General features: G+C 42.0%; 1 protein-coding gene across 3 annotated transcripts in view; it reads right to left on the minus strand.

Moving 5' to 3' along the window:
- Positions 1-16810, minus strand: part of TMEM45A (transmembrane protein 45A) — an 82848-nt gene that overhangs the window by 50732 nt on the left and 15306 nt on the right. The window contains exon 2 of one of the 3 annotated variants that reach the window (XM_009238637.4): positions 10372-10518. The exons of the other annotated variants lie outside the window; for them this stretch is intronic. Coding sequence (XP_009236912.1) covers positions 10372-10416 — 45 coding nt within the window. The 5' untranslated portion in view covers positions 10417-10518. The remainder of the gene's footprint in view (positions 1-10371; positions 10519-16810) is intronic. 3 annotated transcript variants of the gene reach the window in all.

Genomic DNA, 16810 nt, shown 5'->3' on the forward strand with positions numbered 1-16810 from the left:
TCTGTACACGTAGACATGTTGTTCTGATAGAACAAAATATCAGAAATCAAGGTTGGCCTAGCTTGGTGGCTCACGACCATAACCCCCAGCACTTTGGGAGGCCTAGGCATGTGGATCACTTGAGCCCAGGAGTTCGAGACCAGCCTGGGCAACATAATGAAACCCCATATGTACAAAAAAATACAAAAGTTAGGCATAATGGCACGTGCCTGTAGTCCCAGCTACTCAGGAGGCTGAGGTGGGAGAATCGCTTGAGCCTGAGAGGCAAACGTTGCAATGAACTGAGATCACTCCATTGCACTCCATGCTGGGTGACAGAGTGAGACCCTGTCACAAAAATAAAAGTAAAAATAAAGGCTGGCCTGAGAAATCTGAGGTTTTGACTCCAAGACTCACAAGGGAGCAGTTACAACCAAAAGGTCTAGTCTTGGAGGTGATTCTTCTCTTGATCTTGAACTTCCAGTCTGATTTAGGCTGTTCCCACTATGCCCCCACAGCGCTTGCACCTCCCCTCGCTGCAGCATGGCCTCCCACACTATGCTGAGATGACCTCTTTGAGTCTCCATCTCTTCCCGCTACCCAGGAACTCCTTATTTATTCAAGCAACAAGCTTGCACTTTAAAATGTTAAATGACTGAATCAAGGCTATGCTGACTGTGGGACTAGCTAATGCCCAGTGAAAGAAAGAATGAGGTAAAGCGGTGTTTCTCAAACTCATATGCTACTGCCTTCTAGCCCCTGGTTTTTTTCTGTTAATTGTTAAAGCCTACAACTAATTGCTTCATTTTTAATTTCTTCATGTTCTCTGATTTTAAATCCCCCTGCACAACCAAACATTTGAGGTCTTATGGGGGAAAGGAGTGTTTGTGTGGAAACAATGGCATTCACCACCATACAACTTTATAAAATGAATCTTCAAAATTCTTGTCCTTGGTAGGAGAGAAAAGCCCATCCAACAAACAGAAGCTTCATTTGCAGTGCTTTCTTTCCAATCTCCTATAAAACAAAAACTATCTGACCCTTAAGGCCTCATATGAAAGTCATTTTTTTACATTGCTCTGCCCTTATGGAAACAGAATTTTAATGTGAATGTTCATTAAAATAAGCTGTTTCTTTGGCTTTGTCATAGTGTTCTGCATGCTTTTGGAATAAATTCATTGATTCTACAATCAGAATTTAAAATCCTAGGATACTTCATTTATAAATTAAATAAATGATTTAAAAAACAGTACAATGCCAGCTTTTCTTTTAAACTTAGCTTGTAGAGGGAGAAGGAAACCGCGTTTAAAAAAAAGAGAAAGAGAGACAGAGCCGAGCATCTAAATTCCAATCTCCTTTAAATTCAAATTTAGACAAGAAAAGGTGGAGCGTTTCTAGTCTGCCATGCTTCATGGAAAATGTTCTGACTCCTGTACAGAAAAAAAGTGAGTTGAAGTCTCCTTCCATCCTGCCTCCTCCTCTGTCCCTTGATTTCACCCTTAAAGTCATTACTTCAGCCCCAAGAAATCCCCACCTTCGATTCTGCCCTCACTTCACAGAAGGTCAGGTATACAAATTCATGACAAAACCTCAAAGTAAATGAAAATGAATCAAGAGAATAAATCATCAACTTCCTCCTGGGCTGCCACTGCCCAAGTTGGGTTGCACACCCCTGAGGGAGAGCAAGGATCCCTGAGAAAACCAAATATAGAGCCTTACAGCCTTAGAGATGTGAAAGGTTCCCAGAAAGTGCAACAGTAATCTATGTTGACAGTCATGCTGGAATACAACCCATGTTTTTAGTTCCTGTCCTTCAACCCTTGGCACCACTGTGGACATCTGAAGGTAGAGTGACCACACTTAGCAACAACAAAAGTGCAGAACACCCAGTGAAATTTAAATTTCACATAAACAACAGGTAGTTTTTGAGCACAAGTATGTTCCATATAGTGCGTGTGTTGTTTATTCAAAATTCAAATTTCACCAAGCATTCTGCATTTTATGTGGTGATCTGTGAAGGGATTTCCATTGGGTAATGAACATTGCAACAGCTCAGGGTGAAGATTTCTCAAGCAACACCAGTCTTATCTGGTGTCCTGAGTTGTCTTGGTTGTGACTTCTGGATATTTTCAAATCTCTATTTGAACATCCTGTGCTTTTCTGAATTATACCCGGGCTATTCCTAAACCAAAAGTGATCCTGTGCCTCATTAATACAATTAGAAACTTGGTCTAAAATGTTGGTGGTTCCATCAAGTGAACTGAAGATCCCTCGGCCAAAGTTGCATTGCAAGAGGTCATTATGAACTGGTATATCTTTCTTCTCAATCAACAGATATTAAAACACCCACAATAAAATTGCAGGACAGGATGGAGAGAGATCTGGAAATCTTCAGATGTTAAAAATAGGTCTATTTCATATTTCATAAGATTGGAACCCTTGGTCAAGGACAATTTCCAGTGTTTCTCCCAACCTCGTCACAATTCCCAGCATTCTGTAACCACAGTCACTGAATCATTAGTTTTTTACTGGTTCTGAGCAAATAGAAAAAAAGGCCAAAGTCTTGGGCCCAAAGTAAGAAGGACTATCATGAGGGTAGCTGAGAATGATGGCACTATATTCACCTCGTTCCTTTGAACAGATTTTTAAAATATAGTATACAAGACATTTGAATTCTTGTTGGAGTTTTGTTTCTTTTCTTGTCATCAAATACTGCAGTAATCTATAGACATTTCAGTCACCATAAAGGAATTTTTGAAATACTTTTTTATTGACCCTCATTTATTCTCACTTTACAAATATCTATTGTGCACTAACTCTGGACCAGGTATCATAGTCCTCTCTTGTTGACTAACTGCTACACACTACATCTTCCAAAGAGATTAATAGAAAGGCGGTCTCTTGCTCAGTCATTCCTGATGTAGGTGGTGTCCCAAAAAGCATATATATTATAATTTTAAATTACATTTATATATTTTAAATACCTATTTTAAAATACTGACATAAAGAGAGGATATGAAATTTTTACGTCTTCATCCAAAAAACTCAGAAACATAATTATAGCCACATGGACTCACTTTGTGCCTGTGACTGCAAATATAAAAGCCAACCTTGAACTAGATTCTTCCTTCCACTTAAAGCTTCCTAATTTGCAAAGGACCTTGCTTAATTACTTAGGGGACTCTAAAACAGTCTGTTCTTTGTAGCTTAATTTGTTGGAGTTGTGACCAGTCTGTTGCAATCTAAAACTAATGGATTTCGAAAGACAAAAGAAAATCTAGAATTTTTTTGGCAGATAATTTTTTTTCATCTAAAATACCAAAGTTCTTTATGGCTAACTTGCCTTAAGTCTGTCTGTAGTACTATCTAAAGAACCCAACCCCAAGGGGTACAAATTACTTTTAGCCTTATGGTGTCAACTGATGAGAAAACTAAGGCTTAGAAAAGATAAATGACTCTCGAAAAGGTTCCCACAGCTAGTTTAATGGCAGAGCTGGGATTTGAAGCTAGTTTGATGGATGCCAGAACCTGAGATCTTGTTAATATTCTTTCTTCCCTGGGAGGTAGTGGCCCTTAGCATTTAAAGAATGATGACTCAAGTATGCCTGGCCCAGAAGAAAATGCAAGGCAAGAGTAGAAATATGGGAAGATGTCTGAAGATGAGACTTTAAGAGCTCCTCAAGCTAAAGAGGCTGGCAGTAGAACATAATTCTCTGCAAACGGTGTCATTGCCCATAGAAGGAAAAGGTAAAGGTGAAAAGTGAGAGACATACAGAAGCTCCCAGCACACTGCTCGTCTGCCAGCAGCCGGGTGCTATCAGGGAAGTTACACGGGCTAAATGGTATTTCAGGAAGATTAATTTGGCGGAGTCACACAGAGTATATGAAAGGGAGAAAGAGGCTGGAGGCAAAGAAACTAGTTAAGTGGCTGCTGCAGATGCTCATTTCCCAGATGGTGAGTCTGAGTCAGAGCCGGGGGAGAGAACAGGGAATCAAGGGACAAATGTGAGTGTTATTCACTACCCACCATGAAGGAAGAACAGACCAGCCCCGGGACCTCCAAGGGCAGGACTGTGGTCAGTGACACTTCTGAGGCAGAGAGAAGAAAGGAAGGAAAAGTGCCTCCAGAGCCAGTACTACTTGTCGCATCCCTGCAGCCTAGAGCACATGCCTGTCCTGCCTGTCTCCCCGTACCACAAGCTCTGAAAAGTCAGGGGACCCTTCTTGGGTCTGTTTCTCCCCATTGCTGACCACAAGGGTTTGGGAGTCTCAAGAAATACTCCCCGGCAGGCTGTTTCCTCTACCTGGAATGCTCTGTCTCCACTTTCGGCTGGAAACTCTGTGTAGGAAGAGCCTCCCTCAAGGCACAGCACAAATGTGTCCTCCTCAGAGAGGCCTTCCATGGGCCAGCTGAATGAAGTTGGGTCTTCTCATTTTCCTTTCCATAGAAACTTGTCTTCACAGTATGCATCACAATGTGTAATTTTGTATTTGTTGTTTTTTACATTTATTTTTAAAATATCTTTCTGTTGCTGTTGTTGCTTTTCTACCTTCCCCCCATCAGACATAAGCTCCACAAAGTGCTGCCCAACAGAAACACAGTGCAAGACACATATGTAATTTTAATTTTTCAGTAGCCACATTTTTAAAAGTAAAAAGAAACCAGTGAAATTAAGCTTAATAATATATTTTATTTAACCAAATATATCCAAAATGTTGTCATTTAAATATGTGCTCAATAGAAAAAAATTATTAATGAGATAGTTGGCATTCCATTTTTTTCTCTTTTTCTTTTTTTTTAGAGACAAGGTCTTGCTTTGTTGCCCAGGTTGGAGTGCAGTGGCTCAGTCATAGCTCACTGCAGTCTCAAACTCCTGGACTCAAGTTATCCTCCTGCCTCAGTCTCCCAAATAGCTAGGACTACAGGCACACATCGCCACACCCAGCTAATTTTTTTATTTTTTTAAAGACAAGGTCTCACTATGTTGCCCAGACTTGTCTCCAGCTCCTGGCCACAGCGATCCTCCTGCCTCTGCCTCCCAAAGTGCTGGGATTACAGGTGTGAGCCACCATGCCTGGCCTTTTTTTCTTTTTGTACTAAGTCAACATTTCCAGACTTGTGTGGAAATTAAGACCACATACTAGGAATTTAAAAGCAAGACTGTCATTTATAAAAATGTCATTGCAGGAAGGAAGGCAAGCTTACTGGTCAGCAATTGAAGACCACCTCAGAAACCCATCAAAGACTGGCTTTTTATAGGAAAAGCCTCCACAGACTCAAAAAGCCTCTAGTCTCCTGCCCATAGGAAAGCATGTCCTGGAAATGGTGTGGGGACAAGGCGGAGTGTTAACTACCCCAACTTCTGTGTGTATTTCATACTTACAACACATCTCAATTGGGACTAGCTACATTTCAATTGTTCAATAGCCACATGTGGCTCGTGGCTACCGTATTGGACAATGTAAAACTTGCAGGATGCCTGACAAATATTACTTACCTAATAAAGAGCTGATGTATGAAGGCAGGGGAAAGGGAAAAGAGAAGGAAAAGAGGAAGAGAAAAAAGATAGATGGGAAGGAAAAAGAAATTAACATCTGTTGAGTAGTTACTATGTTAGATTCTTTCATACAACAATAAATTATGTCATTTAATTATCATATCAACCCTGGTAAGAGAGGTATTATGAGAACCACGTTTATAAATGAGGACACTGGTTTGGAGATGTCATGTCACTTGCCCAAGATCATGCTGTCTTTTGAATGAAAGAAGCAGGATAGAGAAGGCAGTCTCCCCCACCATCCTCTCGCACTCACAGAAGCCACACATAACAAGTCTCTTCAAGCCAGCTTGTCATCTAGATTTCTTTCTCCTCCAATGGAAACTTTCCAGGGTTTCTATGAGTGAACCCCACAGACATTCTCCTTCCAAAAGTATGATCTGACCATTGCAGGCTAATGTAGAGGTCTCCTCTCCCTCTTTAAGTGATCCTTATTTCATTAGCTGCTGTTGCCCATTAGAATTCTACTATGACCAAACAAAATGGTGGCACTTGAAGTTCCACTCTCTAGCTCTATGCAGTTCCCTTCCTTCCTTCATTCAATTAGCACACATCCCAGATAACTCTGTTCAAAAAGGAATAAGAAGGAGAAAGAGAAGAAAGAAAAAGAAGAAGAAGGAGGAGGAGGAGGAGAAGGAGAAGAAGGAGGAGAAGGAAGAGAAAGGAGGAGGAGGAGAAGGAGGAGAAAGGAGGAGGAGGAGGAGAAGGAGAAGGAGGGGAAGGAGGAGAAAGGAGGAGGAGAAGGAGAAGGAGGAGAAACGAGGAGGAGGAGCAAGAAGAGAAGGAGGAGGGGAAGGGAGGAGGAGGAAGAGGAGAAAAGATTCAAGCTAAAAGTTATCTCATCTCAGCCAGGGAACCTCCTCTGACCACTCTCCAAGTGCAAGAATCTTCCCCCTCTTCTGTGTTCCCACAGAACCCAATGGAATTTCTCATGCATATCATCACTGTTTACTTCTTGGATCTCCCTCACTGCACTGTGAGCTCCTGAAAGGCAGAGACTATGACTTTAATCTTTATATTCCCAGTACCCAGCATTTATTGAATAGAGTTGTTAAATGAGTAAATAAATGAATGAATGGATGGATGAGCCCATAGCTCTGTTTAAATGTAAGAACCACCACCTGGTACCACACAGTCATAAGGGCTAAAAGAGGACTAGTATGTACTCTTGCAGTAGCTGAATTCCACCCAGACCAGTTATCCAGGTGTGGTTCACGGCAACACAAACAGACAACATCAGCAGAACGTCTATGATGCCTGCAACCATTGCATAAGAAGTGATGTTCTAAGTGATGCAGAAGATGTAGCAAAGCTGGGAGGTCAGGAACCTGTGGAAGTCATGTGAAATAACCCCAGAATATGGTAGGACGGAAAGAAGCAGTGCTAAGCATTAGAGTTTGGCCACAGAGCCAAGGATCCTGGTCATGCTGGCCTGGAGGGGACAGGTGACATGCAGTGTTGGCATCCCTCTACCCTTCCTTCTAGAAAGACAGGTGGTAGCAGACTGCACCAAGCAATGGGCGCAACCACAGGAACTTAGTTCTCCCAAACTTACAACATCCTGGGAAAGTACGTCCACCTTCTAGGATCATCTTCAAAGATGTTTATGGACTAGACACTTTGTTGCACCTTGAGATTGTGGTCTATGCTAGATCTTGGGCCAGAACTTCGAACCTTAGCTGTAGCATACCTGTGTGCCCCCAGTGGGAACAGGTGTGCCAGAGGGAAACACAAATCCCCTAAGCCCCAGCAACAGCCAGGTGAGGGTGAGGGGGCAAGGACTATAGTAGCCAGACCCTGATGGCCTACTGCTTAGGAATGAGCCCTCCCATCTCCATAAATCATGCCATGTCCATGTGTACTGTGACATGTAAAAGGTTGGGAAGCATTGATTAGACTATAGGCCAGCACCAGAGAGTTAGGACTTTTAAGAAGAACTTCATTTTGACAGGCCAAGGAGATTGAAGTCTCTCAAATGTGAGTCCAAGCCAAGGCCAGTCTATTTGCGTGGATGTTTCTGTGAATTCAGAAGGAGGATGGAACACTGGGGCCTTGCACCATTGAAAATAAATAACAAAATGCACAAGAGTAAGTGCCAGACTGTCAACAAAGGTGCAATCCAGAAAAACAAACAAATCAAGGGATACTGCATCTCCCACACAGCTGTGACACAGAGGTCAAGGACCAGAGTCAGCCCCCAAACCATTGCCTGGCACCTCCACACCTCGCTTCCCAACAGGGTATGGTCCAGGGAAGAATTACTCCTTAGAGTAGCTTCACAGACAACCAAGGAGGGGTGGGGAAGGGATTGTTATTGTCAGTGCAGCTGGGCCCACTACCCCCACCCCCAACAGTTACTCTCCTGTTACTGTTCATCTTTGTCTTTTCAAGTATAGATTGGAACTCAATATTGGACAGAGCTGGGCAGGTATATAACTGGAGGACCATAATGCTGCCTAAGAAGGACTTGAGATGTTAGGAAAGCCTGGCTTCTACAGAACTCTTACCACCTGAAACAACAAGCAAACGTATAAAAATAAATACTCCTCATTACTACTGAGCTGGGCAGAAATATACTTCACAGTCATGGAAAGTGGCCCAGAGCTGTACTGGGGCCAGCCTAGAGGACGTGGGCAGGAGCTGAATGTGGCAAGGAGGTTCTGGCCACTTGATCAGACATCAGAAAGCCCCACCTGCCACAGCAGCTCTGGCTGACATCACTGTCTCTCTAGATCCTCAGTGGGCAGAAAAAGGCCAACACAACTGGCACAGAATGATGTGGGGTGGACAGCCCCAGGGTGTGTGCGTACGTGCTGCAGCTGGTGTGGCAATGTCATATTCCTAGCCAAGGAGAAGCTGCCTCTGAGATCCATATCAGAAAGAGGAAATGAGACTGGGCGTGGTGGTTCACACCTGTAATCCCAGCACGTTGGAAGGCCGAGGCAGGCAGATCACCTGAGGTCGGGAATTCGAGACCAGCCTGACCAACATGGAGAAACCTCATCTCTCCTAAAAATACAAAATTAGCCGGGCATGGTGGTGCATGCCTGTAATCCCAGCTACTTGGGAGCTGAGGCAGGAGTATCGCTTGAACCCAGGAGGCAGAGGTTGCAGTGAGCCAAGATTGCACCATTGCACTCCAGCCTGGGCAACTGGAAACTCCGTCTCAAAAAAAGAAAGAAAGGGGAAATGAAAGCTAAACTCTACCATATCCCATCTCAGCTGGAGGTGCAGACGTTGCCCAGACCCCATCCATTCACATTGCCTTTGGGGAACTTAGGATGTATCAGAGGGAATTTAAGCTCTACTAAATCCCAAATTAAAAGGCATCCATTGCCTTCACAGAGCTTCATTGCTAAACTTTGCTCCTAGCTTTGAAAGGGGTTCTTCAACATTCTGAAAATTACCAGAAAGCAGCTATCCCCCTTCATGAAAGCTAATGAAACATTCACTGACTCGTGATCCATCATGGGCCAAAGAAGACTGGGTGTCTTCTTGATGTGGATCCCATCCTTGTACTGCAAAGGTTGCTTCCAGGTCCCAGCCTGGCTGTGACACCATGATGTGATTGACTTATTTGCTCCTCTTTGTTCTCCTACCTCCTGGACCAAGACAGAGAAAGTGAGAGGCTTTTCTTAGTGATGAGACACTCTCCTTTCACTATGTTGGGTCAGGAAATGGTGAAGGCAGAGGTTGCTGTTGTCCAAAAGCATGAAGTTAGATTGGCAACCTGTGCCTGCCTGCTCCTCCAAGAAAGCAGGGAAAAGACTAGAAGCAGAGGCCCAGCCCTACAAGGGACCATACTTAGCTGCATAGTCAGAGGTTTGTGTAGGGCGTACAAGAGGGGCTAGAGAGGTTATGCAAAAAAACCTCTGCAGGTAGGTACCCAATGTATAAGGCCACATGGATAATAGAGCAGAAGGTATCATTTCCACAACCCAGCAAGGGCAGAAAAGAGGGCCCCACCAAGGTATCCTTTAACTAGCATCTACTAGCATCTTAACACAGCCCTAAAGGAAAACCCAAAAGTCGTATTCTGTGCTCTCAAACAATTATTTTTTTCATGGACCAAAAATGGTGAGGCCTCAGTGAATAAACAAGAGAAAGACAAGGCAACGAGCACTGCTGGTTGGTAATAACAAGAAGTCACTGTCTGCAAATTGTGTTCAGAGCTCTGCAGGGGAGCTCTTTCTCAATGAGACCTGCTCTCATCACCTTATTTAAAATTGCCTCAATACCCTACCCTCTTTTCCTGCTTTATTTTCCCTGTAACACATTCCCTTTTAATATACCCACAATTATGGGCTTATTTTGTTTATTGCACTCCTCCCTCACTAAAATGAAAGCTCCATGTATACAGGATTTTTTTCTATTTTTCTTCACTGCTTAATCCTTAGCTGTTAGAACTGTGCCTGGCATACAGTAAGCAGTTCAGTACCTAAGTGTTGAGTGGATAAATGGATGGATGGGAAGGATGGATAAAAAGAGTGCCTGGTAGACCTAACGCTTCAGCTGCCAGATTCCTGAAGGCCCCAGAGGAAGAAAATGCTACAGAAATCAAGAGAAGCATTTACAGCACATATCTTCAACATCAACTCTTCCTATCCACCCACAATGCTAGATCCCAACATAAAATGAAATAAAATTTCTACAGAATCATCAGCATTAGGCTAGTATTAACTTTGCCTTGATCAGCCACAACCCACAATAAGTTACTTGCACAATGTCGTAAATACACAGTACAGTCAGATTCAAACTAGGTCTTTATGAATCAAAAGTTCTTGTTCTTTTCACATTATCACACCAAAGGTTACTGCAGAAACGCCAAACTAACCTTTGGGTGTTTAAATCCCATTTTCCCTTCTGAGTCATTGGTCATCCTTGGTCTCAGCAGATCAAGCACGTTAGAACTGTGGCAGAAGGGATAAGAATGAAGCAGCCAAAATTGAGCCTTTGTTTCTTAGGTAATGCTGAAAAGTTTCTGGAATAAAAAAATCAATAGGCTGAAACTTGACACCTTACAGTCAGTTTTACACACACACACACATGCACACACACACACCTGTATGCATGTCAAAAGCAACTAGTAAGCAAATACAGTATTAAAACTTACCACACTTTTACCTCTGCCTGAGTCCCCCACGAATCATAAGTACCGAAGATGTGCCACTCAGTAGCTAACAATCCTGGGAGATACTGCTTAATGCTCAAGTCGATTTCACCAGCATACACATTGCAACAGCTCTAGAAAACTTTCTTTTCTTCCTCCTACTCGCATGCTTCCCCCGGGCGTTGTACTCACTGCCAGTGGCCTCCACCTCCACCCAGCTTACAGAAACCTGGCCCATAGCACCCTGCAATTAATGTCATCAGACACGCAAATCTGATTGTCAACCCATGGAACATGCTCACAGCTCACCAGAAGACATTGTCCTTTACAATCAGGGAGGCACTACTGAGTCACCTTTTGCAGATTTTTCTTTAATGGCTATATAGTAACTACACTCATTTATTCACATTTTTCCAAGTCTGCCTCTTGATTATTTGACCAGCCAGCTTAGGTGTTCAGTGTGTAAGCACGGAAAATAAAGGCTCCCACAGGGAACAGGGCCACCCGTCACTTTGCTTCTCTCACCTGGGCCAACCTGCCAAGCCGACCATCTCATGTTCACCTTAACCCACACAAGGGGAATAGATGAACACTCCAGTCTGCACCCCTCACCTGAGTCTGAACACAAACCCGACTCAGGAATGAATATTCACAGTCGTTAGTGCTAGTTTCAGCACTTGTACCTGCCAGTCAATAAGGCCATTTCTTGTCTCTTGCTTAAGAAATAAGGCCTGCTGGAATGAGTGTGGAGTGCACGTATGAAATAAATAAGAAGGTGTATTGTCTTGTTACCATAAAACAAAGTAAACCAAGATTTTAAAAATGACTTCTTTTCAAAGGACAGAAGTATCACATATTGCCAAGACCTGAATCACCCTTTTAACTACAGATTGTAAATAAGTATGCAAGTTGTACTAGAAGAAGAAAAGAGACCTCTGCAAACCTTCTGTTAAGGAGATTAAACATTAAATCAATTAAGACAAGAGTATTGACAGCAGTTTCATACAGTGCACATGTCGATACAGAAACTTGGAAGAAAGTGATGAAATGGGCCCTTGATTCTAATTTCTCACTCCTGTTACACTTGAGCGACCTGAAAGCATAGAGGCAGAACCAGCTATGCAATCTGTGGGGCCCAGATGCAAAATGAATCTTTCAGCAGACTTCCAACAAAATGTTTTTTCTCTTTCTGCTTCTTAACTAGCCTTCCCCTTCATACTGTTCAGGGTCTCAGTGGAACTAACCAGCAGACCCTCCTAAACCCCATAACCACCCTCAATCAAAACCCACTTATCTCATGAATCAAACAGTTCCTCTAATAAATTAATTTTAGAAACATGGCTAGTGATGGTGGATAGCTTGGAGGCGGAGGTAAGCCCAAAAGTGAGGCCCGTAAACAAGCCCATTTAAACCACAGTCTTTCCTAAAAGGACGCCACGTAAGAATGGCTTTTTCCAATCACAAGCATCACGGCCCTTTCAATAAGAGGAAGATGCTCAGCTAATTAAGCTAACTTGCTCATCATTTTTCCAGCTGCACAGAGAACACCAGAAACAATATTCATTCACATGTATCCTCATTTTTTTATTCACCACAGACTCAGAGTTGCCCTCCAAGAATTGTTTCCCAAATCACATCCACAGTAATAAAGAATATCAGCTTAGATGCTCAAATATTTCTTTGACAATTAAGGAAAAATATGAAAGGCTGATCTTTGGCATGGGGACGGTGGGAAAGAGGACATTTCTAAACGTCATTTGTTAACTAACACATGGAAAAGAAAAGTAATGATATGCCAGACCATGAAGGAAAGATGATACACTTCAAGCCTGTGGCTTTTCCTGAAAATTTACTTTTTCAGACATTATCAAGTTCCTCATTAAGAATATTCCATTCCCAGCCGGGTGCGATGGCTCATGCCTACAATCCCAGCACTTTGGGAGGCCAAGGCGGGCAGATCACCTGAGGTCAGGAGTTCAAGACCAGCCTGGCCAAGATGGCGAAACCCTGTCTCTACTAAAAATACAAAAAATTAGTCGGGTGTGGTAGCACATGCCTGTAATCCCAGCTACTTAGGAGGCTGAGGCAGGAGAATCGCTTCAACCCAGAGGGCGGAGGTTGCAAAGATCCCAGATTGTGCCACTGCACTCCAGCCTGGGTGACAGAGCGAGACTCTGTCTTAAAAAAAAAAAAAAAAAAGAAAAAGAAAAAAACTTCATTCCCACATCTGGCAATATGCCTCATGATTCAGCACCATCAGTGATTGAGAACACATGCAAAGGAAAATTCAAAGGCTTAACCAGGCTGAAGGTGAGAGCAGATGCTGTTCTCCATAAAATGCGGGCCCAGAGCTCTCTGGGAGCAGGGATGGGTGTTTTTCCAAAGATAGCCCCCATCTTTTCACTTCACAAGGACTCATCTCATGCCAGGGAGAGGATACCTCAAAGTAAAAAATCTCCTCTCAGTTGACCTCTTTCCACTCCCAACTTTTCAAAAACTATTTCCTTCAACACATTATGAAAAAAAAAAATGGGCTCTCTTAATTTCAGAAAAATTGAAGAAGGATCCCCTAAGGTGGTATATAAATTCTATTTCCAATCTGAATATAATATTCACAGAAACAAAGAGGAAAAATATCCCATCATAGCCTTTTCTGAATCTTTACAATTTCTGTGTCAATGAGAACCTGGAGAGAGTTGCTGACAGAAAGGCAATCATGAGTTTGGGGAGAAAAGGAAGGAGAAAAAGGGAAGAGAAAAAAGCAAGGACGTGGGAATAAGACTGCGATGGAGGTAAAGTAAACTTCTCTTGACTTTGCCTTCAGTGGTTTCACATTGGTAAGCTAATTCTCTTCCTGTAGAAAAATCAACTCCCATCTGAGAACCAATCAGAACACAGCCACTTATCAGGGCACAGAAGCAGTTTCATCAACTCACCCCACCTCTTTTACTCATTACTACCACAAAACATAAGTCATTATGTATGAAGCCAAAAGTTAAACCAGCAACACTTATCACAATTAACATCAATTAGATTATATCAAGTTTCCAGTGCATTTCTCTCCAGAAAGCATAATCTTGCCCTTGATTGAGACTTCCTACTATCATGTCCAGGAGTATGGAAGGCAGTCCGGAGCTCATTAGATAAAAGCAGAGAGCTCTCACCTATGCTCTCTCTTTTTAACTTTTTTTACTGATACATAATCATTGTACATATTTACAGAGTACATGTGCTATTTGGCTACATGCATACAATGTGTAATGATCAAGTTAGAGTATCTGGGATATCTATCACCCCTGAAACATTTATCATTTCTTTGTATTGGGAGTATTTCAAACCTTCTCTTCTAGATATTTTGAAATATATAATATATTGTTGTTAATGTTAGTCACCCTACTGTGCTATCAAACACTAGAACTTATTTTTCCATATGAATGTATATTCGTACCCATTAACCAACCTCTCTTCATCCTCCTCCCACACCCTTCCCAGCCTCTGGTAACCACCATTCTACTCTCTACTTTCCTGAGATGAACTTTTTTAGCTCTCATGTATTAGTAAGAACATGTGATATTTGTCTTTCTGTGCCTGGCTTGTTTCACTTAACATAATGACCTGCAGTTCCATCCATGTTGCTACAAATGACAGGACTTCATTCTTTCTTTGGCTCAATATTTCATTGTATATCTATATACCACATTTTCTTTACCCATTCATTCATTCATTGATAGACACTTAGGTTGATTCCATACCTAATAGCCTAGTGGCTATTGTGAATATTAGGTATTCCATACCTAATAGCCTACTGGCTATTGTGAATAGTGCTGCAATAAACATGGGAGTGCAGGTATCCCCTTGATATACTGATTTCTTTTCCTTTGGATAAATATCCAGTAGTGAAATTGCTGGACTGTATGGTAGTTCTACATTTATTTTTTTGAGAAACCGCCATATTGTTTTCCATAATGGCTTTACTAATTTACATTCCCACCAACAATGTGTAAGAGTTCTCTTTTCTCCGTGTCCTTGCCAGCATTTATTACTTTTGGTCCTTTTCATAACAGCCATTCTAACTGGGGTGGGATAATATCTCATTGTGGTTTTGATTTGCAGTTCTTTAATGATTAGTGATATTCAGCAGTTTTTCATATGCCTGTTGGCCATTCATATGTCATCTTTTGAGAAACATCTGATGGGATTTTTTTTTCTGTTAAGTTGATGGAGTTCCTTGTATATTCTGGATATTAGTCCCTTGTCAAATGAATAGTTGAAAAATACTTTCTTCCATTCGAAGTTTGTCTCTTCATTCTGTTGATCCCCTTGCTATACAGAAGCTTTCTAGTTTAATATAACCCCACTTGTCTATTTTTGTTTTTGTTATGTGTGATTTTGAGGTCTTAATCATAATATCATTGCCTAGACCAATGTCCTGAAGTGTTTCCCCTATGTTGTCTTCTAGTAGTTTTATAGTTTCAGGTCTTAAAGTTTTTAATCCATTTTGAGTTGATTTTTTTTTATATAGTGAGAGACAGGGGTCTATTCATTCAGACAGTTTCATTCTTCTGCACACGAATATCCAGTTTTCCCAGCACCACTTATTGAACAGAGTGTCCTTTCCCCAATATATGTTTTTGATGCCTTTGTTGAAAATCAGTTGACTGTAAATATGTGGATTTATTTCTGAATTCTCTATTCTGTTCCACTTCTCTATGTGTCCGTTTTTATACCAATGCCATGTTGTTTTGGTTACTATAGGTCTGTGGTATATTTTGAAGCCAGGTAGTAGATGCCTCCAACTTTGTTCTTTTTTGCTTACTATTGATTTGGCTATTTGGGTCCTTTTTTGGTTCCATACAATTTTTAGAATTGTGTTTTCTATTTCTGTGAAGAATGTCATTGGTATTTTGCAACCATCTGAGTAGATGTAAGGGGATGTCAGTGGGGCTCCAGGGATATAGAGATGCATGGGCTGTTGGACTCCAGGGCAAGACGCACTCTTGTCGGGCCTGGGCTCTCAAAAGGGCACCACGCTGCAATTGCTTCAGTCTTGGGCTATGTGTGTGACCCATGGTGAAATCCCTCTCTGAGACAATGCCATCATGTGGGCTCCAGGAAGTTTCTAATACTAGTCTCAGGGTCTGTGAGAGCCAAAGGGCACTCTGTAGCTAGGATTGCAGTAGTCCATGCTGGAAATATCGAACACGGGGCTATTTCCCTTCCCTTTTCCTGCACTGAGGAGTCTCTCCTGGCTCCGATCTCAGCTGGGCCAGCTGCTTTGCTTTCCTCTCCTTCCATGCCTGAGAGGTTTTCTGTCACTTTCCTACTGAGTTCCTGTGTTCTCTCTTAAATACTCTATTTGACATTGTGCTTATCTAGTTGCTGTTTTGGTCCTTTTGTGGAGGAGGTGAGTAACAGGCGTCTCTAGTCAAACATCTTGAAGCCCCCTCCTATGCTCTCTTAATCTCTTCTGTATCTATTTCTCTCTCTTTGGAAAACACAGAGAGGGCAGAAGCTCCTCTAATCCATACTGATCTGAAAGAAATTAAAGTATAAACTTACTCTATCCACTTTCTAGTGTTGTTGTTGTTGTCTTTGCCATTATTAAAAACTGTAAGTGAATTGTTCTGGCCATCCAGACCATCATGGTGGTCATGACAATACTGACTAGCATCCATTCTTCATCCCTGCATCTCAACTCTAGTTACTCAATCCATGGTACAATAGCCATTGGGAATGAAAATAAAGAGCTCCAAGAACATTTATTAAAAACGCTTCCTAGGTGCAAAAGTGATTTTAAGACCCCCCCCTCCTTTAAAAGACTAACTCATTTCCACTTGTCCCAAAGACTGATCCTTGAGTCCCATTCTCATCTCCCAGAGCAGGTAAAATTTCTATCAAATAACAGTAATATCTTGTGATCATCTTCAAGTAGGAGCTTTCTCACAAATTCATCTGGGCTACAATATTTTAAGAAACTTAGCGTTTTCCAGCAGCCAAAAGATTTGTAAGTTGTATGCAGAAAAGCCACATTTCTGTATAGGCAGAGTGGGAAAGAATGCCCAGGTGCCAGCCAATCTGAAGAAAACATGTTTGTTCTGGTAGCCAAGTGTCTAACTAGGGACATCCTAATGACAGAGTGTCAGGTTGAATTTGGGGGATGGGA

The sequence above is a fragment of the Pongo abelii genome, chromosome 2 (assembly GCF_028885655.2).
Source record: "Pongo abelii isolate AG06213 chromosome 2, NHGRI_mPonAbe1-v2.0_pri, whole genome shotgun sequence".
Taxonomy (NCBI): Eukaryota; Metazoa; Chordata; class Mammalia; order Primates; family Hominidae; genus Pongo; species Pongo abelii.